The sequence below is a fragment of the Hordeum vulgare genome, chromosome 5H (assembly GCF_904849725.1).
Source record: "Hordeum vulgare subsp. vulgare chromosome 5H, MorexV3_pseudomolecules_assembly, whole genome shotgun sequence".
Classification (NCBI taxonomy): Eukaryota; Viridiplantae; Streptophyta; class Magnoliopsida; order Poales; family Poaceae; genus Hordeum; species Hordeum vulgare.
In genome coordinates, this window is record NC_058522.1 from 530990604 (window position 1) to 531018351 (window position 27748).

Genomic DNA, 27748 nt, shown 5'->3' on the forward strand with positions numbered 1-27748 from the left:
ACATGTTAATTTACAATTCTGTCCAGATCTGAAGTAACACATTTAATTAGTTGTTAAACAACAAAACGAATAGTTTCACGTGATTCTACTCGTCATTTCAAGCAATCTACACATAAAGAACATCTCCAACGGAGCTACGGATCAAAAGTTACAAGCACCGCAAGATATGATGGCATGAATGCAATATGTGTGCAACGACGGTCATGAGCACTTCAAAACATATAACCAACAAGAGAAAATGAAACTACACGAGATTATAAGCAAGTTTCATGTAGGACACGATCAAATCGGAGCTACGGATCAAAAACTACGAGCAAAACAAGATATCACTACAATCTGTCAAAATCAGCCACATAACATTTTCTACACCCCACAACTACGAGCTACTCAACTCAAATATAATCAACCAAGGCATGACACGAAAGAGGGCAAGAAGCACTACAATAAACAACTAACAACAACTAGCATGGCATCATGGATCACTAGGAGAAGAAGTCACAAAATGGCATCACACACACTATTTCAGACTTAGTGAAAATTACACTTCATGAAAGTGCAGTTTTCGATCTGAAGCCATATTGACAGCAGCAAAACCTTAAGCTACAGGTCTCCAAATGGCATGAAAATTCACAGCATGCTAGAGAAACACAAGTGCTACAACTAACTCCATTGAACCAACCTCAAAAGAGCTACAGATCAAAAGATACAAGCAAGACAAGACAGGAACAAAATATAACAGATCTCAGACTTAGAAATATTTCAGCACCTACAAATCAGCACTATTTCTAGCAACTTGAGAGCAAGCAAACCACACCTAAACATGCACTTCTATTGCAACCAAAAATACCAGGGGCTAGAATAAACATCAAAGAACAACTCCCTCGTTGACAACTCTTTCAAACGAAGCACGGAATAAATCCTATGAAAAAGACAAGAGGACAACATGGCAAAATATCGCGCGAGCTAGCTTGCTCAAAAGCTAAAACTAATTGCACAGAAAAATCCCATGGATTTTTCTACACCGGAAACATATAAAATATGTGGGGTTGCAACACAAAAATATTGCCACACATAAATGCGAGATAATACACTATACACGGGAAAATAAACTAGCGGCAATCCCTACACGCAAAAATACCAATGACCGCTCTACATTACATGGAAAAGTTGTTCCTAAAACATGGACATTTTATCTAAGGCATTCGGGCAATCCGGACATGAGCGAAAAATAAATACGGGCACTATCCTACCTAGACAGCACGTAAACCTAGGCATATGACACGCTAAACGACATCAAACAATTATGCAAGTTTTATAATCCGATTCTACGCGAAATTCTACACCAAAACCATATATTACTTGCCGCAATCTGACTTACTGTTTAAAAGATACGGACGTTCTAAATCTATAACTTCCTGAAATAGAATTAAATTCTAAATCCTAAAGAAAACACTATTGGGCCTAAACCATCTACGGGCTGAAACAGCGCACATGCGCAACATAACCAAATCCCGCTCAGGCGCACATTAGAGGGGCCAGGGGGTTGGCTCACCTTGGGCCTCACGGCCGGCCTGGTGGGGAGGAGGAGCTGGGCCGAGGCGGTAGGCCGGCCTGGCCTGGGCTGGCTCCTGGGCCGCGCTGCGATGCACGCCTCGCTCACGCGAGCGACAGGAGGGCGAGCGGGACGGGTCATTGTCTCGCTCAGGAGCCATGGCGGCGGCTCCGGCGAGCAGGGGTGCCACGCCGGCGAGGCAGCGACCCACGACGGCAGAGACGAGCGGATCTGGGCGGTGGGGCCCTACTCCGACTGGTTCCCGCCGGATCCGGGACGGTGGTGAGCAGCACCATGTGACGGACATGGATCCTCCTGCAGAAGAGAGAGAGGAGGGATTAGAGAGGGAGGGGAGAAGAGGAGGAAGGAGAGGGTCCAGTGCGGGGTCACCGGGGTTCAGGCGCTCTCAGGGAGGCTCCCCCGGAGCTCCGGCGAGGCAGGGCGTGCTTGGGGCCGGTGGGAGGCTCGGATGGAGGCGGGGCAGAGCAGCCATGGGAGGAACCCGGCTAGGGTTAGGGTTTTCGGGCCCGGGGCGGGCTCCAGATGGGCCTGGCGGGCCCTGGCGCGGGAGGAGAGAGGCGAGGCAGAGGGAGAGGTGGCAGGTGGCTGTTGGGGTGGCACGAAAATCGAGGCAGGGGCTAGGGTTACCCTTAGGGGCAGGTCTTGGGGTCTATATATAACAATGGGGGGCTAGGTTTAGCAGTTTTTTCGTCCCGGATCCAACCGCGGGGTCGGATTCGACTAATTCCGAACGCGGGACAGACGAGGCCGTGTAGAGCGGATATCCGGAGACGAGAGGGAGAACGGGCGGCGCGCCAACGAATTTTAAAACACCGATGACCGTCCGACGGTAGACCGAATACGGTGGCGCTACGGTCGACCGTTCAGGTACCAGACGAACTCCGATCGCGACGAAATTCGACAGGCGGCCTAGCTATAACTAGTCACGACCGCATGCCAAGTTTCACCCCGATCAGAGAAAGTTTTACGCACACTTTTGAAAACAAGGTTTGACGATGCCGCGGGCGCGTGCGAGTGCGGTCGGGCTCAGAACGGACAACGACGAGAACCGGCAACTAACAACGGATGCAACTTTTGAAAACTAGCGGCAACGGAGATGCCGATGCAATGCAAATGATGCGCATGATGCGATGATGATGCGACAAAATAAAATAGACACACGACGAAAACGGAATAAAGGGGGGAATCTTCTGGAACGTCGGTCTTGGGTTGCCACACGGGACCTCCTGTACCCCCTCATGCGTATTCCCTTCACGGGGCAGGGGCGTCGGCGATGTTGCTTGGCTAGATGGCGATTCGACAACCCAGCGACGGTGGCTGCCGGCGGGCGAGGTGGCAGCGTTGCTCCTTGGCGGTGGGGCGGCATGGTGGCGCAGGATGGCCAGCGGCATGCCCCGACCCATCTGGGTCCTAGCCGCTGAGATGTCTTCTGTGTGGCGAGGAGGAGGAGGAGCTCGGATGGGAGGCGGCGTGCCTGCTGCAGCGCGATGGCGGGAGCTTTACGAGCTTCTCAGGACCCGATCGGGCCTACGGGTCCAGGGGCCTGGTATGATCCTGCTATTGCGTTCGGTTGGTTATCGTCGCTGATGGTGGAGGTTGAGCCCTCCCGCGTGTCAACGATTTTGCTGCCCTAGTCCCGGCTCCTATTCGTCGTTGTGCGGACCTCACCTTGGGGTGCCGTGGTGGGACTACGTGGGGGCTTCAAGACCGTGTTGGCGCAGGGTGGTGGTCGGTTTGGTGGCAGGCTCCGGAGCGCCCGAGGTGCAGGTTGGGATCGGGGAAAAACCCTGTCGGCCTGGCCAACACCGTTGCGGTGACGCCTGTGGGTGTCCCCGGACCTTCCTGAAGGGTGGCGGGGCTACCCTTCCTCTTGCCTCGTTGCATGCCGGGGGGAAACCCTTGGCAGAAGCGTCGTCATCGTCGCAGTCCTCTTGGAGGTGTGGATTGGTACCGATGCTTCGGAGTCTTGGAGCTTGGTGGGAGATCCCTGGTGGGCACAGTGATCGTGAGGCTTCTTTGTTTTTGTCGATCCGCCGTTGTCGACATTTGTTTCTTTTGTATTTTCTCTTTCGTTTCTTTTGGGCGTGACTGCGATGCTTCCGGCCCAACACCTATCGTTGGATGTATCAGTTGGCTGCTTTGTAATACAAAGTGGGGGGAAACCTTTTTCGACGAAAACCGAAAACAAAGTTGTATGAACAATGCTAGGAGTTACACACTTTTTGTGAAGGAGTTACATATTTTTCTTAATAACGCGGTAGAAAGCTTACGAAATGAAGTGGCGGCACTTAATTAGGGATTATCAGGGGAGGGGGGCATTTAATGAGCATTGGGCATAAATCTGATCATGGGTAGCCCGGTCCGACGACCTAGCCTGAAAAACTCGGGGCAATCTGGGGATAGGTCGGGCTTTGTGTTCAGATTGGGCTCGGGCTTGACGTTTTTATCTGTTGTGTATTTTGGGTCGGGGTCGGGCATGGGATATTAGAAAGTTTACACGAAGGCCTGACCCGGCCCGACCCGAAACTACTCTTTTTAGTCCCTTCAGACCAGGCTCGGGCCTGCATTTTGTTTTTTTGCTTGGGTCGGGCCGGGCTCGGGCCTAGACTTTGCCCGTCAAGCTTTTACAGGTTCGACCCAGGGAATTCCAGGTTTAAGTGGGCACGCGTGTCCGTAAGTAAAGTTTCGTAGATCCTCTCCGATATAGCAATTGTGAAACTTTATTTGATTGACTATACCCGACTCGATCGGCTCGGTCTGACCCTGCCCGGCCCGACCTTGCCCATGGGTCGAGCATGTGCCTTGATTTTGAGTCCGATGGTCATGTCGGGCCGGGCTTGGACTTGTCATATCTATAATTTAAGGAAGAGGCCTGGCCCAAGGTCCGATGGTTTTCTAATTGATGGGTTGGGCTTGGGCTTGGGCCTGAAAACTAGGTTCGGTGGACAGACGGGTTGAGCCCGGGCCTAGGATTTCTGCTTTGGGATTTGTTAGGCCCGACCCGAGTTATGGCCAGATATAGTTTTGACTTACTGCCCATCATCTCACCTCTCCGGATGCTACTGTAGCAGCATTTGTCGAACATCTTGTGTGCGTTCGGCCTCCTCACCGAGCTAAAGTCCGGCCACCTTGCGCTGGTGGCCAAGGACGCAGTACACCATCTCACACCACGCACGCCGTCACTCATCGTCGACGAGCAGCAGGGCATCATTGACCGAGCCTGTTGAGGTGGTAGACGGCGCGTACGAGCAGGAGAACTGTCCAGCTCCTGAGCGAGTCATCGCGCAGGCGGCGCGTGTCGTGGCGGCGCCAGCGCGTGCGTTACTCGAGCGCACGGCGGGTAGCTTCCGCGCGTCCAGGTCGATGCCTGTGACGGGTCCCGTCGGGCGCAGCAAGCCGGCTTCCGGCGTTGCTGAGCATGACGTACGCGCTCTGCTGCATGCTCCGGCGTCGGCCAGCGCAATGGCCCAAAGCGTGTGGCGGCGTGCCGCTCGACCCACGTCATGGCGCCGTCGAGCAGGGCCAGCAAGGTGCGCACGTCGCTGGCGCCCACGGCCAGCTCGCTGCTCGCCGACGACGAGGCAAGTGTGATCACCCCGGGAAATGCATGCCAACTGTTCGATGAAATGCCTACAATGAAACTCCAAAACCATGGACACGCTCAGCCCAATACCGCTCCATTCCTGGTTCTGGACGAAACGTGTCTGATTTTCAAGCACGAGGGACCAAATGTCGATGGAAAAAAGACGAGGGATCAAATGTCTGCCTCTTGTAAACTTAGAGGGACCAACAATATACACTTTTCTCAAAACAAAACAGTCGAACAGTTTTGTAATAAGAAACTCAAACAAATATTCGTGTTTGTCTCGATCATGTGCAAGAAGGATATATATACAAGCATGCATAGAGTGGTTTTCTTGCAGATTAACTCAGAGTTTCATTTTTGCGCTTGTAGCATACATCGAAGACAAGTCGCGACTTCGGTGAATGAAGGTCTTCGCTCAGGCTCAGTCGACCAACATTGCTCCATCAATTTCCTCCATTCCGGATTACATGAAGCGGGCACCGGCGGCCTCAGTGTGTCACTCAAAATGCCCCCTACACACTCCCATTAGGAACTAATGTTTAATCTTTACTCAAGAAGAGTGAAGGTATGTTTTCGATTAAAGTAGCATATAAATTTACCACCTGGTTCCCTGAACTTGACAATTACATGCCCAGGTCTGAGTACATCCAACTACCTAGGTAACTAATAAGTATATATGATTTTTCTATAATTTGCTGTTTGGTTTTGTGTAGGTCATGTGAAAATAACGGATAACTGATGTTCTCTTGTTTAAATTAACTTAACATAGATTCTTAAAACATTCCCGCTTTTCATGACCTTTCTTTTCAAGAAGATCTCAAGCTTTAACTTAAATAAGTTGTCAACAACTGCTATTTAAGTAGTTTCAGCTTATTCCTACTCACAAGTATATGATTTCTACTCATGTTTAAGGACCTAAATGTGTGGTTCCCAAGTTTAGGATCCAAGTGGTATAACTGCAGAACCATGGAAGTTCAAAAAAATGCCATTTATATCTTATGTATAAACAATTCAGAAGATGAGATTTCTACTACAGCCTACGGATGGATGATCGTACTGTTGCATACCTATAACTCCTCCATAGTGCATGCCATCATATGGATCCTCACCAGTGAGAATTTCCCACATCACAACACCAAAAGAATAGACATCGACCTGTGTTACCATAAAATTGACGTATTTGAGAATGCAAAACATAAGAACATGTCAGTCCTAAGTATAATTCTAGAAATTTTACAATTTTTTTTGTGAGTGTGTCATTTTTGTTGTTATGTTTGAAAATTTTGAAATCATATGTATAGATCTGTCTCAAAAGGCATTTCTACAATATCGTGTTTTTCAATATTGTATATATATTGGTACTATAAACTAGTGGTCAAAGTTATATCTCGAAGACCGTGTCAATATCTAAATAGTCACTTATTTGTGATATGAAGAGAGTATATAGCACTCCCAGTGAGCAGGTCAAATATCTTCAGCATCATGCCACAGTTTTTGAACAATGTTACATTCATATAATTGATAAGTATGTCGTATAGCCTTTGTGCATGAATGCCAATTGAAATTGTGAAACAAACGCAATGTTATAATTTGGGTTCTTCGTAATTTGTAGCACCTTCACACTTCCCACTAAAGGGATTCATCATAATACCTTTTCAGATACTTTTGTGCCGCTCATTGTCAACAATTCTGGGGCCATCCATGGTAGAGTTCCTCTCATTCCACCAGAAACCATGGTGGCTTGTTTCATCTTTGATAAACCAAAATCGGCAACCTGCAGTCATTGTTTCTCTATTATGCCCTTCATTTATATGCAGAAGTCCATCATATGTATTTTATAAATTTATACCATTTTCTTCACGTATTCACATTTGAAACTGAAATTAAAAAAACTTGTGTTATTAGAATACTGGAGTTGTGGTATACCTTGCATATGGGACGAGAGGGATCCTTAACATTCACTAGCAAGTTATCGCATTTCAGATCAAAATGGACAATGTCCTTGGAGTGCAAATATTCCATTCCAATGGCGGCATCCATTGCAACAAGTAACCTCTTGCGCCAGTCGAGATACTTGTCCTTGCGACTGAGTACTTTCTTTAGAGAACCATTGACCATGAACTCTGTTACAGTAGCTAATGTCCCCCCTGGCCCATTATTCACAACCCCGTAAAGTGCCAGAATATTGGGATGATGAAGCTTGGAGATGATAGCAGCCTCTCTCCAAAATTCTGTTATCTGCGTTATATTATATGTTTAATGATGGATATATGCTGCATTTCTTGCTTTCAACCCTTGCATTTTTCTAAAACGGAGTAAATTTTGTTCAGTTTGCTTTCTAGTTTTTAACAGGTGCAATTGATATGGCTACTCATTGCATCCGTACGTGGTCCTTACTATGTCATGTGGAGGTATGAATACTCTAGTTTCTTAGTGCAGCCTCTTGTAGATGGTAGCACTGAATCTATTGACCCAAAGCCATAATACTTATCTCCTTACCTGACGAATTTCAGAAACTGGTCTCCTTGACTGCAACTTCAAATAATGCAGGTGAATTCATATGGGCTTACCAGTTTGTCTGCCTGGGATGATTGGTATGAAAAACAACTGTTGTTTATCCGTTTAATGGCAACATCTGTTCCCCTCCATTTTCCATGAAAAACAGTTCCAAATGCTCCGGCGCCCATCTCACGAAGATCTTCGAGGTCGTCGTTGCTTATTATCTGCCATTTGTATGACATCGACTTTAGAAGAAGTCCTTGTATGATGAAAAAAGTAGGAAATGTGTGCGAATGATATTGGCTGATAAATTGCTTGCTTATGCCTGACACAAAATTTCCTATGTTACAGACTACTGCATCTGGAGTTAATTACAAACCTGGACATTGCTCATAAGATCTCTGCCCAACACTGCATTTGCAGGCAGAGATTTTTCACTGCTCTTGGTTTCACGCAGCTGACAGTAGAAGATAAGTCAGAAGTTATACGGTGAATCATTTCATCAAATCGTACCATATGAAACATAGGGTGCAGCTGTGATGATATACCTCAGCCTCTGGGATTGATGGTGAAGCATCATCTTCAGCTTCATGCAATGGAGCTCTGATTTGAGGATTAATGATGCCAGTGCCAACCGAGCGAAATCGAATGATTTCAGATGAATGCTCATCTGCTGTTGGACTGCTGGGTCGTTCTTGTATTGTATCACTCGAAGCACGCACGAGAGTATTTGGTTGTAGATTTATTCTTTTGTCTAAGGGTGTGGAAGCAAAAGGAAGTACCGATGTTGCAGGGCCTGCGGGCTGGTTCTTCTGGATGCTGTTGGCTGCAACTGACCTCTCTGGATACTGCAAGTTTGCACTGGTATTGCAGCCAGGACTACCAGATTGATCACTAGGTTCCGATATCTCTACCTTCTTGTGTGCTTGGAGGTTAGTGTTCTTCCTCAGTGAATTCGATGGCTGCGTCGTCACACTACTGTTGTCCAACGGTATCTGAAGCTGTTTCCTTGGTGATATTTTTTCCTGCACCCCAGTAGCTTTACTAGTCTTCCTGGCTGCAGAGATCATGCTGTCTTCATTACTTTGTGGCTTGGAATCATATTGGTTGATCATCCGTCTCTGGGAACTTAGGGGCGTCCTCTCCAGCTGACCACTTGTGGCCACCGGCGGTACTGCGATACTCTGCAAGGGCTTACTTTTGGTGGACACTGCAGCTTCCTCTATTCTGCCTGCCGGCGGTCCTGCTTCCACACTGATGCCAAACAGCAGCTGGTCCAGGTCATTGACTGAGGATTTACCGACGCTATGTGCTCTTGGTTCATAACCTAGTGTGATGACTCCATTGACAAGAGCAATGAACTGCGCTTCTTTCTCGGCATCAGATGAGCCTTGCACCACGAAATGCACGTGGCGCTCATCGTCCTTGCGAGAGAAGAGGTACATGTTGATCATCTCTCTGTTTTCCTCCAGCACAATGCACTCGTCAATCATATGCCGAAGGTCATCATCAGAGGTGATGGAGATGAGCATGCTCAATTGCTCCCCTGGGAGGTGGTACTTTACGGTGTGAGCCCTCCCTATTAGCTTTGTTGTCTTGCTGATCAGCTCTTGCCAAGAAATGTCCCGGCTAATTTTCATCAGATGCCTGTCACCGCCGATGTACCGGAGCTCGCCGTCGCTTGGCCTTGGTAAGAAAGTACCACCAAAGTTGCATATAAGCTTTATCTTCATGGACTTAACATTGTAATACTCTCGAGGGAACTGTCTGCTTGTGAAACTCAGTGGACCAGATGTTGGCAGATTCTTTGGTCCTTTCAGATCACAAATGTTGAATTGTTCCACCCAGTCCATGTTGCTGGTGTGTGTGCTCTTCTCCGACGGTAATCAGAACGATGGGCCCCGATCCTTGTGTTTGCTCTCTCTTGCATAAATTCAGAAAAAAATGATCACCAATCTGTCAGAACTAGTTCAGCACATGGCGTTAGTCCTATTTTATCAAGAACTTTATAGACCTAAGACTCAGCGTTTGGGAGATTTGAGGGGGGGGGGGGGGGGGAGATTTCAGAAAGTTTGATCTGTAGGGACAGGAGATTCGATTCAACATTCATATATTCCTATCAAGTCATGATAAGGATGACAGTCAACACACTTAACCACAAGATTGCAGCAAATAATCAATTCTTAGAAGTGTGTTATAAGAATTTGATGCAGCTAAAACTAAGATATACAAAGATTACAGAAGCTTAAGAGAAAAGGAACCCGCAATTGAAAGGAGAAGACAGATAACTGACCTCCTGAGAGTTCAGGCTGCTACTGAGACTCAAAACTTCATGGTTGCCAACAGCTCCATAGTGCTTGCCTGAGTGCCAGTGGTGTTTGAGATACTAATATGATGAACAAAACAGGTGAGTGGATTCAAGTCTAGAAAGATTGTTTTTGAGGGAAGTTGGATTGGAGTTGGTGAGTTGCTGACTCACCTTTGAAGCAATGAGTGGATGGTGTCTGCAACACTTCAAGTTTTATTATGTGATATGGACAGACCATACAGTTTACATGAGGGGGAATTAGATGGATGGTAGTACATGAAAGTCCACAGTTTTTGTCAACCACGTGGCATTTCTTATAACTGCGAACTGACTCTTTTTTATCACGAGATAACTTTTTTTGCGCCCGATCACGAGATAACTATTAACACGCACAGTCGATAAAGGAAGAATTGTGAAATCTTTTTTTTAACTTCAGAAATGCGAGAGCTTGTTGCATGTATGTTCTACTATAGTTTTTCTTTTGTATTCATAATATAGGTTTTGTGGAACAATATTTATTGCTATTACTTTACAATATTTTGTCATGTGGACTGTTGAAGAAGATTCCGTCATCAGCTGCCACTTAACCTGGGGCAAGGGGCGGCCCTTGATACCTTTGTTGTCGTTGTCAAATAGCAACCATGATATAAACCACCGTCACTGTCATTTTTTAAATGGTCCAACTTTGCCCATAATTTCACTGGACAATATACTATATGGCCGCCCATAGCCCAGTTGCATTTGTCATTTTGTTTCTTCTTCTTTAAAATAGAGGCCGTCACTGCTGAAACTTGGCTTGCTGTTGTTGATAACATATTTATTATCAATAATATGCATGTTGCAGGCAGGTGGGCAGTGGCTGTCATGCATAGGCATTCTAAAATGGAAACGGTACTACTGCAGAAAGCTTGAACGTTTCTTTCCTAGGTAAAGGTAAAGTTTCTGGTTGACCTATGACCTTTTTACTAACAGCTTTAACGTTTGATGTCCTTTCCCTTTTGTATCGTTTGTGTTATCTTATGGAGTAGTTTTCTTCATTTTACTTTGTTAGCTAACTAAGAATGGAAGAAGGGTATGCTTACGAATGGTTTGATTAGATACTAAGATTTTTCTTGTTTAGAAAGGGTGAATCCCTGCCTTTGCATCGATTGATGCACACATCCATATATTAGTCATTATTAAAGGATACCAAACAGTGCCAAGCATAGATGTTGATCGAATCAGATTAAAGAAATAAACAAAAATATGAGGCCCTCCACGTTGGACCTGCCTCCTCTTTTTTCGACAAATGAGATTTTATTAGCTCAAACTAGAGCATCAAGTGGATTCAAACACAACGAATATATACCGGGCCTTTGCATAGCTAGGATGCACATAGCCAACACCAACACACGGACATAAAAAATCACATGCGCAACTAGCAAAGTCAAATAAGACCGAAGTTATGCCTTGGTGGAGTAAGAAAAACTCTGAAGCGAAAGAATGACAAACAAAATGTACAACAACAACAACCATATCCGCACCAACCATCTCTTAACACCACCAGTCCAACAAGAAGGATTCCGCAACAACAACGCCTTTAGTAAGGAAACAAAGCTCAAGAGTCGTCATCACCGGAACCAACCACTGAAGGTCAAATCATGGTTTTTGCACCTTAAAAAACAAGTCCAAGCAAAGCCTTCGACAAGGTAACGACATAAGAAACAACCATTTCTGGATATAACTAATAAGGGACAGACCTTGGGTTTTCACCCCTGGAGCTTGAGACTGGTGCTTGAAAAGCACCACCAAACTGAAATCATGTTGTGATGTCGGGTGGCCACCACTTTTTGCGATCAGAGCAGCTACATACATAGCATGGTCTTGACACAATCCCAACAGTTACATGCAAGTGAAGACCATACTCGCACAACCAAACAAATCAAGCCACAACAAGGGCTGGTCGCCACCAATACCTTCGAATAGCAAAGGTCAACACCATACTTTGCAATGGAGATAGATGGAGTCGGAGGAAGGACCATCTCGGAATGCTCTGACAGCCTCGCACCATCCTCGTGCTCCACTGTCCTCGTCTGTGGCAGCAGAAATCACCTCTAGCCCTATCCTACCTCAACCTATATTCTCACTCCCTAAATACCGACATCCTTGCCCTTGACAACTGCATGATGGAATCCACTTGAACCTGCATGGTGACGTGCAAGCTCGACGATTGCTCCATGTTGTTGTAGGACCTTCAGCTGCATGATGAGTGAGATCACTTGTACCTCACTCATGGCAAGAGGTTCTCCTTCAAGATGTCATATGCTCTTTATCATGTATGAAGGCCAAGAAAACAACCATGCCAACCTCGTCTAGGACCCAAAAAAATTGTAACTTTGGTTGGCTTCTTTTTTTAGGGCGACTAAACACCAATACCAACATGTTCCACAAGCAAATCTCCAATCGTCATTATTTGTTCTCACTACCTCAACCACCCCGAAGACACTAATCATACCTTCATCAACTGCGACAAGGCTACGACAACTTGGTCTTACCTCGGCGTAACTCCCTCCATGCGCTTTAAGAACCTTTGGAGTTGCCACAATCCTGCCGACCACGATATGTTGATCTGGCCTAAGGTGTTACCCTCCGTCCTGTGGAGGATCCGAGTCTATCACCATTAGAAATATCTGTACTGATTGTGATTTATGGACATATCGGTTTAAAGAATTCCCCTGATAAGGTCTACCTTACTACTATTACACAGAGAAATACTATAGACCCTTCATCATCGACCGTCCTATGATGAGGCATTAGTGATTGTTAGAGCATATTTCTCCATGCATGGTTTTGGTAATTAATGACAATACCTATGGACTAATGGTTGCCTTGATTTATATTCGAAGGTTTTGTCCATGGGCACTTCTTGAAGTCCATCTGTTGGTTTCAAGGAGTTTATATGGTGACCAAGGTGGAATTCAAGGTTCTTATCCAAAGATTGGTCATAGAGAAGATAAGATACAAGGTTGATCAAGACTAAATCAAAGAGTGAATCAAGTTGATCAACACACAAAGCATACAATATGTGCCGAGAGGGATCAAGTGATCCCATGGTATGGTAAGTATTATCCATTACGCTTTGTGTACTAACCCATGGTCTACGTGAGGGTTCTATGTGGGGTTAGGTATGTTTCCATGGGCCTGCGTCAAGAGAAAGATCTCATATGACACATGGAGGATGACATCAAGTGGTGATCATAATCAAGATTGTGGTGTGCAAGTTCAATTGGAGGATCACGAAAATAGCATGCTTGAAGCTTGCCTTCCATTGTGGTGGCAATGGACTTGTGAAGATGTGCTGAAGAGTGGCTCACCCATAGTGGAGTATTGGGAGCAATCTACTAGTCTCCATCGAGCCGGCGCAATCAAGAAAGGTGGTCCATCTTGAGGAGGACAACATTGTCATCATCTATCTCAAGTGGACTATACGCAAGGCAAAGGTTTGCCCTTGATAGGTTTTCTATTTTACCAGTCTCATAGTGTTAGTTGGTAGACGGGATATAGGATCGATTGTCGTACTATCAAGGGGGATCTCAAGTGAGTAGCTTGATTGTATCGTTGGTTAAGAGCTCAAACCATTGCATTCTTGGCATCATCATATTTCTTGGTTCTTGGTTGGCTTTTCTCTATGTGGGTTCTTGAGCTTATGGTCATCTTCATGACAAGCTCGAGTTCATAAAAAACGGAGTCCATATGCATATTCTATGATGTTTTCGATGTTGGAGTTTTTGTCGGTTCTTCATTCATAGAGGTTTCACATTTCTATATCATTGGCATTGTCGCTGTTTGGATAGTACTCGTCGTGTGCTATCCAACAAGCTTGAGTTTGCTCAATTCGGAGCTCGTATGCAAAATATATGTCAATTTATTTTCTCAGGACAGCTTTCACTCCTCACGCGATAGTACTACTCGGTACCACGGTAGTACTGATTAGGCGGTACTTCCGCTATGTACTATCGTGACTACTACCGCTTATTTTGTGGTTCTGTTGGTATGCTCTTCACTCACGGCAGTAGCACGGTAGTAGGGTGGTAGTACCGCTCTCTAGTATCGTTGCTACTACCACTTATTTTGTGGCTCTCGTATCTTATTCTTCTTAGCCGTAGTAGGGCGATGGGAGGGAACGGTACTACCGCCCTGCTACCATGCCACTACCGCTGTTACCTTGGTACTGCATCCCCAGCGATAGTACCGCTGGGTCAGCGGTAATACCGCTTCGGCGGCACTACCGCCTCGAGGTTTCTGCCGTTTGCATGCTTTTTCCTGGAACTAAGGTAGTACCGTTCAGCCGAGCGGTAGTACCGCTTGTGCACGACCTGTGCACATAACGATTGGATTTGGGGAGGCCTATAAAAGGGGGTCTTCTTCCCCATTGCTCCCTAACTCTTGAGCTTGTGTTCTTCCCCCATTGTTGACCTTATTTGAGCTTGCTAACTCTCAATCCCTCCAATCATTCTTGCTAGTTCTCAAGGGAAAAGAGATAGGAGATCTAGATCCACATTTCCACCAATCACTTTCTCCTTTATGTGAGGGAACCCCTTGGTTCTAGATATTGGACTTCTTTTGTGAGCACTTGTTCTTCCTCTCCTATTCCTCCATTGCTTTTGTTGTTGTGGAGGGATTTGAGTGTGAGGTACTTGACCACTTCGCGTGTTCTTGCCATTGCATTAGTTGCATCGGCTTGAGTTCTCCACGGTGATACGTGGAAGTGAAGTTTGAGAAGCTTATTACTCTTGGGTGCTTGGTACCCTAGAGCTTGTTCATCTTGGGTGCTTTCACATCCTAGATTCTTGGTGGTGACTCGGAGCTCACTCATTGTGGTGTAAAGCTCCGCTCAAGTGTAGGGGTGTCCAATTAGGTTGTGGATATTGCCCCGAGCATTTCAGGTTAACTCGGATCCACAATCCATTGTGGTGAAGCTTCGTGGTGTTGTTGGGGGGCTCCAATTAAGTTGTGGAGTTTGCCCCAACCTTGTTTGTACGGGTTTGGTGACCGCCCTCAAGGGTCCCTTAGTGGAATCATGATATCTTGCATCGTGCGAGAGCATGAGGAGATTACGGTGGCCCTAGTGGCTTCTTAGGGAGCATTGTGCCACCACACCGCACCAAACGGAGAATAGCATCCGCAAAGGTGTGAACTTAGGGATACATCGTCGTCTCCGCATGCCTCGGTTATCTCTTACCCGAGCCCTTTACTTATGCACTTTACTTTATGATAGCCATATTGTTTCTTGTTATATATCTTGCTATCACTTACTTCTTCATCTTGCTTAGCATAAGTTGTTGGTGCACATAGGTGAGCCTAGTTGTTTTAGGTTTTGTGCTTAACTAGTTAAACATTAGTTTTATTCCGCATTTGTTCAAGCCTAAACCATAGTTATTTCAAAGCGCCTATTCACCTCTCTAGGCGACATCCACGTCCTTTCAATGATGAAGGTCATTATCTACGGGCCAGAAAATGCGTGTTCGTGATGAAGCTTTCATGGCAAGGCTGGGTAGAGTTAGTGATAACTAGTTTGCATGAGTTCTCGGATCATGGTGATAATTGTAATGCGGCCCTTTATATTCGAATCCTTCCTACCACTCCCTCCATCCTCCACTTCGAACCATATGGTTTTCGCCACCGAGCCTAACGATTAGTGTTGAAAGATTAAAACGCAAGTGAAAGGATCGATATGGTTGACTAGAGGGGGGGGGTGAATAGGCAACGACCACTTTTTAATTAATCTTAGCAAGTTAGGGTAAGCAACATACGGGTTCACTAAAATAGCAACAATGAGGTGAACCTATATGAAGCTAACAACAAGAACAACTAAGACAAGTAAGAGATAGACAACAACATAAGCATACACGAAGTAAAGGTTAGAGATAACCACAAGTGGAACCAGTGAAGACGACGATGTGTTACCGAAGTTCCTTCCCTTTGACAGGAAGTACGTCTCCGTTGGAGCGGTGTGGAGGCACAATGCTCCCCAATAAGCCACTAGGGCCACCGTATTCTCCTCACGCCCTCACACGATGCAAGGTACCATGATTCCACTATAGGTGCCCTTGAAGGCGGCGACCGAACCTTTACAAACAAGGTTGGGGCAAACTCCACACAAAGCTTGGAGGCTCCCAACAAGACCACGAAGCTTCACCACAATGGAATGTGGCTCCGAGGTGACCTCAACCGTCTAGGATGCTCAAACACCCAAGAGTAACAAGATCCACAAGGGATTGGTGGGGGAATCAACTTTTCTCTTGGTGGAAGTGTAGATCTAGGCCTTCTCAACCAATCCCTAAAGAATCAACAAGTTTGATTGGCTAGGGAGAGAGATCGGGCACTTTTGAGCTTAGGGAGCAACAATGGAGCTTGGGAGGGTCAAAGGTAGGGTTCCACAGCAAGAAGAACCCCTTATATAGTGGGGGGGGGAATCCAATCGTTTTCCCACTCACAACCCGAGCCTAGCGGTACTACCGCTGGCTGCAGCGGTACTACCGCTAGCACTCCAGCGCTACTAGCGCTGGCTGCAGCGGTACTACCGGTGGCACTCCAGCGGTACTACCGCTGGCACCAGCGGTACTACCGATGGGCCCATGGTAGTGCATAAGCACTACCGGGCCAACCACCGCCAAGAAAGTCTTTGCAAAAAGGTCCATCGAAGTACAGCCACTAGGAAGGCGGTACTAAGCTCCTGGAGCGGTACTACCGCTGACCAGGGGCGGTACTACCGCCAGCACAACGGTACTACGCCAGCACTAGCGGTACTACCGCTAGGGTTAGCGGTACTACCGCTAGGCCCAGCGGTACTACCGCTGAGGGACCATTTGCTTAGACGAGATAAAAACAGAGGCGAGAGCCACTCGAAAGTTGCAGGTAAGGGGAAATGAGATAAAGTGTGTGCGTGCAAAGTTGATTCCACCCAAACCTTTCCACTACGGGTCCCCTCTTAATAGTACGACGTTCCTATGACTCAAAGAAGGAGAATCGTAGAGTACACCGTGCTTCTGTTCCATGGAAAGAGGGGGCGAGTCGTCATGTGTCGTTGACATGTGTTATCTGAAATCTTAACACACACGATTAGTCCTTTGCGGTACTCTCATCAATCACCAAAATTACTTAGGCATAAACTATGCCCTAACAATCTCCCCCTTTTTGGTGGATTGATGACAATACCGGATTTGCACAGTGAATAGCATGTGAACATAAAGATAGTGGTATATAAAAATAAGGAGCATATGACTCACATCATATGATAGAAATAAATCTCACACTAGTTCAAGTCTCACATCACACAAAGCAAAGATAGCAAATAAAAGCAAACCAAGTTCAAAGCAAACACGATAAGATAAGCAAAGCTCAAATCTCAAATCCAGCTCCTAGACTCTATCCCCCTTTGGCACAAGACACCAAAAAGGGGCACACCTAATGACACAGGTGGTCACTCCTCATCCTCATCAGCCCCAGACTCGTCCGTGGCATCCGGATCGTCCTTCTCCTCCTCATTGTCCTCCTCAGACGCCTCCTCCTCTGCATCAGACCACTGATAACCTTGAGCCCGCATCCAAGCAGACTCTGGAGTGATGTCGTCCTCTGAGCCGCTGGAGATCTCAACATCAAGTGTCCTCAGGACACACTGGTGCCTCTGACGGTTCTCCTTCTGGGCCACATGAGTCTGATACTATCCCTTGGCCTGCATACAGAAGATAGTCTTCATTTTATCCTTCAGTTTCACTGCCCAAGATGGCATAGCAGAAGAGTGGGACTGAGAAGCGGTGCCTCTTTCAGCAGCAGTCTCTGTGTCAGTGTCCATGTGCTGAGACGAAGTTGATGGGTTGGCCCATTTTTCCTTGATGCGGAGCCTGATAGGATCGTGCACAAAGTAATCAGCCTGAAGGTGGAACTCCTCAATCAAATAGGTGTCGTGCCACCTCTGGCGAATATAGGCAAACAAGTAGGGCCCGTAGATGGGAACCTTGCGGTTCATGATGCAGTTCCAGAGCTCATTGAACATCACGTCGGAAATATCGAGAGGGGCAGACTCCTTAGTCATAGCCTCCTCACAAAGCAGAAGCATCTCAGCTAGATAACCATGCACCTCGTCAAAGTTGGCAATGCGAGGAAAGAGAGTGTTGCGGAAGATCCGATGTATGATATCCAGATGCTTGGGGAGCACACCTTTCTTCACATAAAGTTGCTGCAGCCTGTCCTTGGCGGGGGCCCTATCAGTTGAAACTGGAGCATGAGGACGCGACCCAAGAGGATTGTCAGCTCCCTGAAAGTCGACCTTGAGAAGCTTCATGAATTCTGACCAGGAACCTGTCATCTTCTGAGTACCAGTCATCCAAGTCATGGTGCGCTCTTCATCAGGCGAGAAGTGAACAGTGACATAGAATTGGGCGACAACATGTGGATCAAAGTCGCGTTTGAAGGTAATGATCTCCTTAAGGCCAAGCTTGTCAATCAAAGAGAGAGCCTCACCAAAGTAATCCTGGTTCCGCTGAAGGTGAGCCAAGTCAATCCACTGAACTGGAACAAACATCTTCTTGAAGTTCTTGATGATGTCGCGATAGATCCTGCAGTGATCCCGTGACCAAACATGCTCGATGTCCTTGATCTGAGCCTTCTCTTCTAGGTAGTGATTTTTGGTGCGGAACCGCAGAAAATCCTTAGGGGGCATAGTGCGAACGTTGACCCCCTTGTCCTTGTGAGCTGTCTTCTTGAAATACTTCTTTTTGGGTGGCAGACCGGAAGTGGCGGAGCCCTTTGGAGCCTCTTGATTGCTATACTGTTTCGACTGGGTGTCCCGTGGGGGATTCGAGCGGCGAGCACCACCTGTGACACACAAGACACACACCGAAAAAGAGCGACAGAAGGAGTCAAGGCAATGAACAAAAAGAGGCATAAAAGTAAACTCACATTGCCAAGAGAATGAAAAAAAGAAAAATATCCTCCTGACGGTAGTACCGCTACCCCTGGCGGTAGTACCGCTGGGGTCCTAGCGGTAGTACTGCTACCCCTGGCGGTAGTACCACTAGGGGGTTGACTTTCAGATCTGAATAACAAAAAGACTCATAGGAACGACTAGATTGGATTTACGAGGGCCATGGGTACTGCATATAGTCCCTACAAAAACCACCATAGCCCTAAACACATGAGAATCTCAAGAATCATCTAGATAAAGACATGCCTAGTCAAGAGGATTCAAGTTTTAAATCTAATCCAAAATAAGAGAAGAAGTGCTTGATCTAAAACATGAAGAACCTAGAGCATGGCAATATAAACGCAGTGAATCATAGGACCTACACTCCCCTAGAATATCTCCTTCGTTCCATCCAAGAACAAAGCACAACCATAGCCATGGATCCAAATCACCAATGCTCCTAACCCTAGAACAAGAAAACACCAACCAAGAGAATAAAGGGAGGAGCTTTACCGGAGTCCATGGCACTTGGTGGAGGAAGGAGAAGTGGAGCAAACCCTCCAACTCAACGGAGAGAAGGGGCTCCACAGATAGAGATCCAAATAGGGGGAGTTCGGGGTTGGGGAGGGAAGAGCCACGAGGAAGAAGAAAGAGGGCAGGAAAAAACGGGCTCCCCCTCCTTTATATAGTCCAAGGGGTACGGGCTAGCGGTAGTACCGCTGGGGTCCTGGCAGTAGTACCGCTACCCCTGGCGGTAGTACCGCTGCCTGCAGCGGTAGTACCGCTGGGGTCCTGGCGGTAGTATTGCTCCCCCTGGCGGTAGTACCGCTCCCCCTTGAGACAACCCTAAAAGTCCTAGTCAGGTCGTGGTAGATTGGGGTCCTGGCGGTAGTACCGCTATCCCGAGCGGTAGTACCGCTAGGGTCCTGGCGGTAGTACCGCTACCCCTGGCGGTAGTACCGCTGGGGTCCTCGCGGTAGTACCGCTACCCCTGGCGGTAGTACCGCTGCAAATGGCACAACCAGACATAGGAGATGAGAAAGACGTGGGAAAACGACAAGTCAGTGTAATAAGAAGATAGCATCAGCAAGATATACTGACTCGTCACTTTGTATCATTTCTTCCATATGAGAGAAAGGTGGGGGCGGTGGCCGAGGCCACCTATGTTTGAGACAAAGGTATGACACCGCGAAGAATTATCCTTGGGTTCATGACCAACACTCGTCTTTGAAGCACAAGTGCCATTTGGTAATGGCTAAAGTGAAAGACTAGATTAGTTTATGCATAATGGGGGAAGGAAGAGTTCATTGAGAGAACAACACTCCCCCTATGTCCATGCCTACATCTAGAACAAGATCGAATGCATAGTGAGGTGCACAGTGCCTAGCTTCAATCCACATTACTTGAATCAATGATATTTAGCTCATGCCTTAACTCCCGGAACCTTGCTTCATCTAGGGGCTTAGTGAAAATATCTGCAAGTTGCTCTTCAGTGTGGATGAAGTGAACCTCAATATCACCAAGCTTGATATGTTCACGAATGAAGTGATGGCGAATATCAATATGCTTGGTCTTGCTATGTTGCACTGGGTTGAGGGAAATCTTGATAGCACTTTGATTGTCACATAGAAGAGGCACTTTGTCACAAGTGACACCGTAATCCTTTAAAGTTTGCCTCATCCATAGCAATTGTGCACAACAACTTGCAGCTGCCACATACTCAGCTTCGATGGATGATAGTGAGACACAATTATGATTCTTTGAAGACCAACTTACCAGTGAGCGACCAAGGAATTGACATCCTCCAGAAGTTGACTTCCTCTCCACACAATCTCCTGCCCAATCTGAGTCAGAATAGCCAACTAGGTTGAAGTTCGCTCCTTTGGGATACCATAGACCAAAGTTTGGGGTATGAGCCAAATATCGAAAGATTCGCTTAACAGCCATATAATGACTTTCTTTTGGTGCGGATTGAAACCGTGCACATATCCCTACACTCAACATAATATCTGGCCTAGATGCACAAAGGTAAAGGAGGGATCTAATCATGGAGCGATATACCTTTTGATCCACTGCTTTACCATTGGGATCATTGTCAAGCTTGCATCTTGTTGGCATGGGGAACTTGACCGGCTTGACATCTTCAAGCTCGAACCGTTTGAGCATGTCTTGAGTGTACTTGGCTTGTTTGATGAAAGTCCCTTCTAGGCCTTGTTTAATCTCGAATCCGAGGAAGAACTTCAACTGTCCCATCATGGACATCTCAAATTTCTCGGTCATTAGTGCAACAAATTCTTCATTGAAGGAAATGTTAGAAGAACCAAAAATAATATCATCAACATATAGTTGGCATATGAACAAATCCCCTTTAACCCTCTTAGTAAAAAGAGTGGGATCTATCTTCCCAATTTCAAACCCACGATCTTGTAACAACTCAGTAAGATACTCATACCATGCACGTGGGGCTTGTTTAAGGCCATAGAGTGCCTTATTAAGTTTGTACACATGATTGGGGAGCTTGGGATGTTTGAATCCTGAGGGTTGTTTGACATAGACCAACTCATTTAAAGGACCATTAAGAAAGGCACTTTTCACATCCATTTGATGTAATTTGAAATTATGATGAGAAGCAAATGCAAGAAACATGCGAATAGATTCTACACGAGCAACAGGGGCAAAGGTTTCACCATAGTCGATACCCTCGACTTGGGAGTAGCCTTGAGCCACCAATCTTGCCTTGTTTCAAATCACAATCCCATTGGCATCTTGCTTGTTTTTGAAAATCCATTTGGTCCCGATGACATTATGTTCTCTTTGGTCTTGGCACTAAATCCCAGACTTGGTTACACTTGAAGTTGTTAAGTTCTTCATGCATGGCCATAAGCCAATCCTCATCATCGACTGCTTCATGTACCCATTGAGGTTCACAATACGAAACAAACGCGTGATGCTCACAATAATTCCAAATCTGTTGACGGGTGGATACTCCCTTTTTTAAACTGCCAAGTACATTCTTCATAAGATGTGACTTGACTCTCAGCTTGTTCGCAATCTTGGCTGCTCGACGCTCCAATAGTTCTTCATTGGATAACTGGGGAGCATCGACTTGTTTACTTTGCTTGCCCTTGCGTCTTGAACCTCCCTTGGCACCGGCTGTTGGTGCTGCAGAAGGGAATTGCGAGACAGTATCCTGATCATCTTGACTTTTGACTTGAGCAGGTTCGCTTGTTTGTCCTTGTACTTGTGGTTGCTCTTGATCTTGATCATGTGCTTCTACTTGGTCTGGATCTTGTGGTTGCACTTGATCTTGATCATGAGCAGGTTTGGAACCTTGGGGTAAGGGCTTGAATATCATGTAACACATCACCATTGTTGGGCAATTGATCTTGACCTTGAGCTTGTTCATCTTGTTGAGAGTCTTCTCTTTGTTCATCGGAAGCGTGTGGGGCTTGTGGGGTGATGGCTCCACTTGTGTAGAGCATTGTCCTTCTCCTTCGGCCACAAGGGGTTCCTCAATGGGGAGTATTTGACCAATCCCCATTCTTCTTATGGCTTGGGGAGGAATTTCATCACCTACATCACAAAGACCACTTTGCTCCACTTGGGAGCCATTATTTTCATCAAACTCCACGTTACACGTCTCCTCAATGAGTCCGGTGCACTTGTTGAGGACACAGTAAGCATGAGAGTTTGTAGCATAACCAACAAAGATGCCCTCATGTGCTCGAGAATCAAATTTAGCTAAACGTGCACCTTTCTTGAGAATGAAAAACTTACAACCGAATACCCGGAAGTACTTGAGATTGGGTTTGTTTCCAGTGAGAATCTCATATGGAGTCTTGTTCAAGCCTTTGCGTGTATAGAGCCGATTGGACGCATGACATGCTGTGTTGATGGCCTCAACCCAAAAGTTATATGGAGATTTGAATTCCGTCATCATTGTTCTTGCAGCATCCATCAAGGTCCGGTTCTTCCTTTCTGCCACGCCATTTTGTTGAGGGGTATATGGTGCTGAATATTGATGTTTTATTCCCTCATCACCTAGAAACTCATCCAAGGTGTAGTTCTTTAACTCGGTGCCGTTGTCGCTTCTAATCATCAAGATCTTTGCTTCATGTTGACGTTGAGCTTCATTAGCAAAGTTGATGACAGTTTGTTGAGTCTCACTCTTCCTTTTGAAGAAATATACCCAGGTGTATCTCGAGTAGTCATCAACAATCACCAAGCAGTACTTTCTGCCTCCAAGACTATCAAAAGATGGAGGACCGAAAAGATCCATATGGAGGAGCTCCAATGGCCTCTTAGTGTAAATGAGAGTCGTTGGACAATGAGCAGTTTCATGAATCTTTCCTTCAATGCAGGCACTACAAGCACGATCTCTAGCAAAACTCACATTTGTTAGTCCACGAATATGGTCCCCTTTGAGAAGACTTTGCAAAGATCTCATATTGACATGAGCTAGTCGGCGATGCCAAAGCCAGCCCACATCAACTTTAGCCATTAAACACGTCGCAGTCTTAGTGGGTCGCTTTGAGAAGTTCACCACATAAAGACCATTTTTGACATGTCCAACATAGGCTACTTTAAGAGTCTTGCTCCACAGGAGGACCACAGTATCAAGATTAAAGAAAGTGGAAAAACCCATAATTGCAAGTTGACGAACCGAAAGTAAATTGTAGGCAAGAGACTCAACAAGCATGGCCTTCTCAATAGATAACTCTTGAGAGATGACCACCTTACCAAATCCCAATACCTTTGACGAGGATGCATCGGCGAATTGGACATGAGTGGGCATAGATGGAGAAGGATGCACATCCACCACTAAGTCCTTGCTTCCGGTCATATGATTTGTTGCTCCACTATCGAGCAACCATGACAGCCCACCGGAAGCAAACTCCTGCAATAGATCAAGGCTTGGTTTTAGGTACCCATTTTTAATGGGTCCTTTGATGTTAGAGACAAGGGTCTTAGGAACCCAGATAGCCCATTCAATGGACTCATAGAAAGAACCAACAAATCTAGCATAAACATGCCCATCACTAGCACGACATAAGACATAGGAAGGATTGAGTTTGCCGGCTGTGTTAGTAGGAATGGTTTTGTCCTTCTTGACGTTACCATCGTCCACCTTGTTCCTGTTCACCTCCTGAGTCCCTTCGCCCTCTTTGACAAAGATGTCCATGAGGGTAGGGGGTCGTTTGTTCCTGTTCCTCCTTTTTCCTTTTGACTCTGAGGTAAGTCCAAGTCCCTCCTTTCCTACAACACCCTTTTGATTGCTCAAGAGGTCGTTCAGGCTCTTCTCACCTTGTATGCATGCCACAAGGCCCTTCTCAAGTTTCTCCTTTAACTTGGCATTTTCCTCCACAAGATGTACATGCTCACAACAAGGATTAGTTGTACAAGCATTATCAATTAACACAAAGGGAGGACAATTAGAGATCTCCTTGGTAAGCTTTGCTTGGAGTTGATCATGAGACTCTTTCAAAGAGAAATGAACACCTTTCAAGACCTTGTGAGCCTTGTCAAGTGTGTCAAACTCCACTTTGAGTCTGTCATGGCCAACCCCAAGAGAATACTTCTCAGACTTAAGCATACGAGTAAGAACAATATCATGATCTAGTTTCTTTTGCATTTTAGCGCAGTCATCATTGTATGACTCCTCAAGAGCCAAACGAAGAGTGCGCTCCTTTTCTAGAGCAATAGATAATTCAGCAATTTCATCTGCATAGTCACGACTGTGTCCCTGAAGCTCGGAGATGGTCTCCTCATGAGACTCGATGAGGTCATTGGCCTCACCCAGTTGTTCCAAGAGAGCAACAAAGTGCTTCTTGGATTCTCCCTTAATAGTGCACAGAAACTTGTCAAGATCATGCTCATTAAGTTCCCCAACATCACTATCATCAACACAATTTAACAATGAAGGAGCAGTAGCGATGTTGGTCTTAATGATGGGGGTTACCTGATTGATACCTTTTGCCATGAGGCACTTGGCGATATGGTTCTCGTTGGGGGCGTTGAAGAGAGACACCTTCTTGGGCGAGAGGGTGACAATAGCAACAGTTGCCGTTGCCACTGTATCATCATCATCATCATCATCATCGGAAGGGTACTCTTCAAGGGCCACCATGCCCTTTGGGTGAGGTTTCTTCACAAAGTTGTTCTTGATTGGGAATGACTTGGTTTTGTCTTTGCGAATGAGCTTGCCCCTGTTGTCTTCCCTTTTCTCATAGGGACATTCGGCAAAGAAGTGACTCACGTTGCCACAGTTGTAGCATGTCCTCACTCGTTGCTTGGGTTTGAACCCACTAGAGTTGTTCCTGGTGAAGGTGGGTCTTGAGTTCCTCTTGTTGCCCCAGAATTGCCTTGATGCAAGAGCCATGTGCTCATGATAAGCATACTTCATGTCTTCAGGGCAACTCTCCTCTTCCTCATCCTCTTCTTCTTCTTCTTCAAAAGTTGCTTTTGCCTTTAACGCAAGGTTGGGTGAAGCTGGCTTTGAGCGAACACGAGCAAGTGCATTGTCAGCTGTCTTGTTCATGATTGACGTTGCAATGAATTCATCCAACACCTCACTGGAAGACAAGGAGTGGAAGTCTGGTCGCTGACGAATGACAGATGACATGGCTTTATTGAAAGGCATGATGGCTTTGAGAAACTTGCGCTTGACCCATGTATCATCCACATCCTTGCTGCCATGGTCCTTGAGTGCTGCAGCAATAGCAGTCACCCTCCGATAGAGATCACGACGGTCCTCTTCTTCCTTCATTACAAACTCATCGGCCTTATTGAGTACCACTTCATAGTTGGACCGTCGAATGCTTGAGCTTCCGTTGTACAACACCATAATGTGCTCCCAACAGTCCTTGGCCAAAGTGAAGGGACGCAAGTGAGGAAGATCTTCAGGTGGCACTGCGGACTGGAGAATAAACAAAGCAGAGTGATTATATTGATTGTCCGCATCTTCTCTTGGAGTGAGGTTGCTTGGATCATGGGGATAATATCCTTGCTCGATGATTCTCCACAAATTTGTTGAGCTATGATTCAAATGAGACTTAATAGAAAATATCCAGTTAGCAAAATCACCTTTTACAAGCTTAGGAGGAGGACCAACAGGATTAAGACGCGGTGTGGGAACCGGTCCTCCATAGACTAAGGGTGGAGGAACACATGCATACGTCCCATTCCCATCATTTTCGAGAGGACGGGAAGGTTGCATACCTTTAGCCGTTTCCGTGACGGAATTGGCCTCCGAATCCGTGGTGGTGGGTTTAACCACCAATGCCGGTTCGGGAGAGTTTTTAATTCCCTCAATTAACTCTTTAAGCATGGTCTTGACCTTGTTCGTCATGGACGTCTTGAGTGCGGCCATAGCCGTATTCAAGTCGTCCCTTGTGATCGAAGTCAAGTCCATGCCCTCGGTTTGTGCACGGGGGACTCCCTCATCATTTTCCATACTCTTCGGGTGGTTAAACCCTTAATAAAGAGACGTGGCTCTGATACCAATTGAAAGGATCGATATGGTTGACTAGAGGGGGGGGGGTGAATAGGCAACGATCACTTTTTAATTAATCTTAGCAAGTTAGGGTAAGCAACATACGGGTTCACTAAAATAGCAACAATAAGGTGGACCTATATGAAGCTAACAACAAGAACAACTAAGACAAGTAAGAGATAGACAACAACATAAGCATACACGAAGTAAAGGTTAGAGATAACCACAAGTGGAACCAATGAAGACGAGGATGTGTTGCCGAAGTTCCTTCCCTTTGACAGGAAGTACGTCTCCGTTGGAGCGGTGTGGAGGTACAATGCTCCCCAATAAGCCACTAGGGCCACCGTATTCTCCTCATGCCCTCACACGATGCAAGGTATCGATATTCCACTATAGGTGCCCTTGAAGGCGGCGACCGTACTTTTACAAACAAGGTTGGGGCAAACTCTACACAAAGCTTGGAGGCTCCCAACTGAAAAGGATCGAGATGGACCTAGAGGGGGGGGTGAATAGGTACAAATCCAAATTTTAATAATTACTTAGCAATTTTAGGCAAAAGTGCGGAATATGAGTGTGGGCCTAATAATTGCTACGACAAGGAGTAAGCTATTTAGAGTGAAGTAAGACAAGCGGTAAACAATAAGCAAATACAAGTACCTAATAAGGATTAACACAAGTAGAGAGTTAGGGTTAGGAATAACCGAAACTCCAAGAGAGACAAGGATGTATCCCGATGTTCACTTCCTTGGACGGAAGCTACGTCACTGTTAGAGGGGCGGATGTTACCACGAAGGCACACCAACGCCACGAAGGCTCACCCTATTCTCCCTTTGAGATAACTCCACAAAGGCGTTTCTCAACCACTAGTGGTAAGCCTTGAGGTGGCTTCCAAACCTTCACAAACTTTCCGGGGGAAATCACAATGGTTTGATTCCTCTTCGAAGACTCCTACCGCCTAGGAGTCTCCAACCTCCAAGAGTAACAAGATCACGGGGATTGCTCAAAACTTGCTCAAATCACAAATCACTTTGGTGGGAAGGAGGAGAGGGAGACGATCTATCTTTTGATTGGAACAACACTCAAAGGGACTCACAAATGCTCTTGGGATCTAGGATTTGGTGTAGACAAGAGTGAGTGAGAGGAAAGGTGTTCTTGGATGTATTCTAGCTGTGTTGAACACTATTTCACGAGGTGGGAGAAGAGTATATATAGTGGGGAGTGAAAAACAGCCGTTGGGGACACTTTAAGTCACACAGGGTCCGGACGTCCGACAGTTGTCGGAAGTCCGGAGGTCCGCGAGGGGTCGGACGTCCGACAGGGGTCGGTCGTCCGAGGCCTGTAGATAT

At 46.2% G+C, this 27748-nt stretch overlaps 1 protein-coding gene across 3 annotated transcripts; it reads right to left on the bottom strand.

Annotated features, from left to right (window-relative positions):
- Nucleotides 1–5325: 5325 nt before the first annotated feature.
- Nucleotides 5326–10396, bottom strand: LOC123452346 (dual specificity protein kinase shkD-like). Of its 3 annotated transcripts, XM_045128986.1 has the most exons (9): nucleotides 10138–10395; nucleotides 9952–10044; nucleotides 8207–9581; nucleotides 8038–8115; nucleotides 7730–7882; nucleotides 7086–7397; nucleotides 6811–6933; nucleotides 6227–6314; nucleotides 5326–5671 (listed from the first exon to the last, which is right to left on the bottom strand). In XM_045128986.1, the coding sequence occupies exons 3-9, from the start codon at nucleotides 9509–9511 to the stop codon at nucleotides 5511–5513; spliced, it is 2220 nt and encodes a 739-aa protein (XP_044984921.1). In that variant the 5' UTR covers nucleotides 9512–9581; nucleotides 9952–10044; nucleotides 10138–10395; the 3' UTR covers nucleotides 5326–5510. The 3 variants fall into 3 exon arrangements, with proteins under 3 accessions (XP_044984921.1, XP_044984922.1, XP_044984920.1); XM_045128987.1 differs by having other exon boundaries at nucleotides 8207–9614; nucleotides 9952–10396; XM_045128985.1 differs by having other exon boundaries at nucleotides 9952–10395.
- Nucleotides 10397–27748: the final 17352 nt, after the last annotated feature.

Bases quoted from the DNA above. Each gene is read 5' to 3' on its own strand.
- LOC123452346 (XM_045128987.1), bottom strand. From the start codon at position 9,511: ATGGACTGGGTGGAACAATTCAACATTTGTGATCTGAAAGGACCAAAG. The intron at 8,116-8,206 runs GTATATCATCAC...TTCTACTGTCAG, and splicing joins CATCAATCCCAGAGGCTGAG to CTGCGTGAAACCAAGAGCAG. The intron at 5,672-6,226 runs GTATGCAACAGT...GGGAGTGTGTAG, and splicing joins GCACTATGGAGGAGTTATAG to GGGGCATTTTGAGTGACACA.